This window comes from Aplysia californica, unplaced genomic scaffold (genome assembly GCF_000002075.1).
Source record: "Aplysia californica isolate F4 #8 unplaced genomic scaffold, AplCal3.0 scaffold00759, whole genome shotgun sequence".
In the NCBI taxonomy this organism is placed as follows: domain Eukaryota; kingdom Metazoa; phylum Mollusca; class Gastropoda; order Aplysiida; family Aplysiidae; genus Aplysia; species Aplysia californica.
The window spans coordinates 334,804-338,179 of NW_004798029.1; the positions used below are offsets into that span (position 1 = coordinate 334,804).

General features: G+C 53.9%; 2 protein-coding genes across 2 annotated transcripts in view; one reads left to right on the forward strand and one right to left on the reverse strand.

Annotated features, from left to right (window-relative positions):
- The window catches only part of LOC101850037, an 8,845-nt gene extending 8,501 nt beyond the window's left edge, over nucleotides 1-344 (forward strand). The window contains exon 2 of the mRNA XM_005109256.3: nucleotides 259-344. The gene's annotated coding sequence lies outside the window, so the exon portion shown is untranslated. The remainder of the gene's footprint in view (nucleotides 1-258) is intronic.
- Nucleotides 1-3,376, reverse strand: part of LOC101849499 — a 4,308-nt gene extending 932 nt beyond the window's left edge. The window contains exon 1 of the mRNA XM_005109254.3: nucleotides 251-3,376. Within this exon, the coding sequence (XP_005109311.1) occupies nucleotides 251-3,355 (3,105 nt within the window). The 5' untranslated portion in view covers nucleotides 3,356-3,376. The remainder of the gene's footprint in view (nucleotides 1-250) is intronic.

Here is a 3,376-nt window from a genome sequence, read left to right on the forward strand (position 1 = left end):
TCTCTCTCTCTCTCTCTCTCTCTCTCTCTCTCTTTCTCTCCCTCTCTCACTCTCTCACTCTCTGTACGTTTGTGCTGCGCGCTCACGCGCGCGTGCGTGTGTGTGTGAGAGTGTGCGTGTGTTTGTATGTGCTTGTTTGTGTATGTGTATTAATAGTACTCGCTATATAAAGTACTTTATAAGTATAATTCATGTTTTTTCCCAATATAATATGATCATTAAAAGCTTCTACCCTTCTTTCTGCTCTTACCGTTACAGCCATGTACTTGCAGCCACTCCGCTTCTTCTGTGACCTATTGACCTTCTGGAGCAGCTTCTCGGCCACTTCGGGACGCAGCACCTTGCCCACCTCCGCCTGACTGGTCAAGCCGCGAGACCTGGACGGGTAAACGGCCACCTCACACGGCCTCAGCTGCAGACGTCTGAACACGTTCCCGCCGGCTCCAGCAGATCCTTCTTCCCCTGACCCGTCTTCCCGCCCGGGAGGAGGAGGAGGCCTGAGCTCCACCCTGTCCACGCCCCGCCCCACGGTCCTGGAGTGCGCGCGGTGTATCACTCTGTAGTCGGCGGCGAGAGGATGAGTCCGGCGGGCGGCGCCGTGACGGGACGCGGACCTCTCTTTGGCGCGGCTGTGATGACGTCGCGCTCTCCCGTGATTCTCCAGTAGTTTGTGCTGGGCGCTGCTACTACTGTACCCGGGCGGTCTGGGGTGGTAGGGGGTCGGTTCTCGGACCACCGCTCTGCTGCTGATCCCCCTGTGTTGCTGCTGCGAAGGAGGAGACGTGGTGTGTGTCGTGTAGCGTGTGCGGCAGCTCGCAGACAGCGGCGGTGACGTGGCGTCATTGCCCGGAGGCCCGCGTATTTTGTCCGCTTCCGCTGACGTCATCGGTTTGGTGGTCTTCTCGAGAGGAGGAGACAGCGACTCGAGGGTGCTGCTAAACGAGACAGATCCCGTGTCTTCACGGTCATGCTGACTCTTCCCCAGTTTTGACGATCTACGAAATATAACTTGTGTGTCTTTATTTGACAGTGGCGAGCCACAGTCATCTGGCAAGAGACGTTTAGAGATGCTGGCCGGGGAACTCGAAATGTCGCCAGTATTGCCGTACAGGCTGAAGTGAGCGGTGTTCCATTTCAGCTTACTGTGCGCGGAACCTGTTTTCTCTTTCATGGCATTACAAGGGCAGGTGACGACAAATGTGAAATTACTCGGAGGTACATTGGGGTTGCGTGTGTTCAGTACTGGGACATCTGGTCTGCCATTAGCGCTCAGACAGGTAGGCAAGGTTTGGCTTTTGTCGAATTCATAGCTAGCTGTGCTGGCATCTTTGTGGTGGATGCCTAGGTCGGAAGCACCAGATTTAACAGTTTCTTCGGCAGCACACCTTGATCCTGGCGCTTGCTCGTCCCCTAGACTTAAGTTGGCAACAGCGGAGGTCACAAGGGGCAAGCTTTTTATTTCACCAGACACTGTATCAGCCGCACTGGATGTTTGAGGCACGGACCTTACGACAGGACTGACTTGGACATCTGTTGCTTCAGAATCCAAAGGGTTCATCGGTGACCCCTCGCACTGTGAGTGGGGAAACACACCGTTTTCAACAGTTTGTTCGGTAGACCGAGAAAGATCGTGCCAGGTCTCATTATAACCTAGATCAGTGTGTGCTGACACCGGCTCGTTTACGTTTTGAGCACACGCTACGCTGGATGTATCTTGCCGTGAAGGATGACCGGTTATCTTCCTTTCTTCACTACCAGACACTGTACGTTCATCGGCGTCTATTGAAAACGAGATGTTAGGAGCCGATCCCTCTTCTTCTTCTTCTTCCTGAATGGTGTCTTGCGATTTGGCTCTTTTGGCTTTGGCCGACCCACCAGCAGACGTCTTGCCTGCCCCCGCCCCGGTCACAGTTCCCGCCCGCGCGGAAGACGAAGGCAGACTGGCCCGGTCCTCCCTGGAGGAGATGATGAACCTACAGTCGGGGGTCACGCACTTAGCCACTCCCAGCCAGTGTCGGAACGGCCTCTCTCTCTTCCCCGGCGTCATGGAGCGGCGGGCTCTCTGAGCGTGTGTGTGGGAGGTCCTGTCTGACCGGGACACACTCCGCTGATGTCTCCGCACGCCCCTCCCGCTCGCCGACATCTCCTCGGCGTCCATCAGGCGTCTCTGAAGTCGCTCGACTTGTCTGGGCCGCGACTCGCTAGACGCGATCTCCTGCCTGAGCTGCTCCTGTAGGAGTTTGATCCTTTCGGAGAGTCGGTTCTTCGCGCTCCGCGCGGGTCTCCCCGCCGTGTGCTCCTGTGCACATTTATTTTGGCGCTCTGACGTATCCAACTGTTGTCTGGCCTCCGCGCTCTGGAGAGCTTTCTGGAAGGCTTCTGTGAACTGTAAAGCATGTGCCTGGGCGGTGTTTGGAAACTCGTTAAGTTGGTCAGTTGTAATTACCTCTCTCTCCTGGTTTACCTCCTTTTCGGAACGTGTGACATTGTGGCTGCTACAACTGCGACTGCTGTCTTGTGGAACGACCTCGTGTATGTCATCACTTTGATTTTCATTGGAGACAATTTCATTGGTGCAGTCCTCCGGTTGCTGGGTGCTGTTTGGCTTACCGTTCTCAAGGGCAGGGCTGTTTTCTCGAAAATGTAACTTCTCTCCAGCCAACTGTTCTTTCTGTGCAGCAATATCGTCATCATCTTTCTGGACCACGAGCTCACAGTTTTCCTCATAACCTGTCTCACTATCTGATCCACACGATTCATTTTGTTTTGAGTACATTTTCTCTAATACGCAATCGACTGAAGAAACTATGTTTTCGCAAACTGGACTTTCACTACTCAAACTTTCCCGCACTCCCTCAAAACAGTTATCCTCTCCCACACTCTCAGCCTTTCCCTGCCCATACGGTTTTGGAAAACACGTATCACCCAGAGCTTGGGCTTGACTGCCATTATGCAACTCAGAGACAGACGGAAGCTTGGCGCTGTTACTGTTATTATCCAGGTCTACCACCACTTCGTCTGTAGCTACGCAATCTCCTCGCCCTTCCGTTCGAACGACGTCAAATCCAGCAATACAACATGCAGGGGTGATTTCTTCCGGTATGACGTCACCTGCTTGCTGGACGGAGCAGTCTTTCACGACAGGAACTTCACACATTTGGCCCGCTCCTTCTTCCGGGCTGATTTCTTCGTCATCGACATATTCGGCAGTAAATATTTCCGCCATCTCTTCCACCAGTGACGTGTTGCTTCCCTCCTCGACCTCGTCTAGCGCGCGTCGCCTGTCTGACAGACTTTGCTGTAATACTTCCTGGAAGTCTTTGGACGTTACAGGCACGACCTTTGCCTCAGACATCTCGCCTTCTTGTGCTTTTGT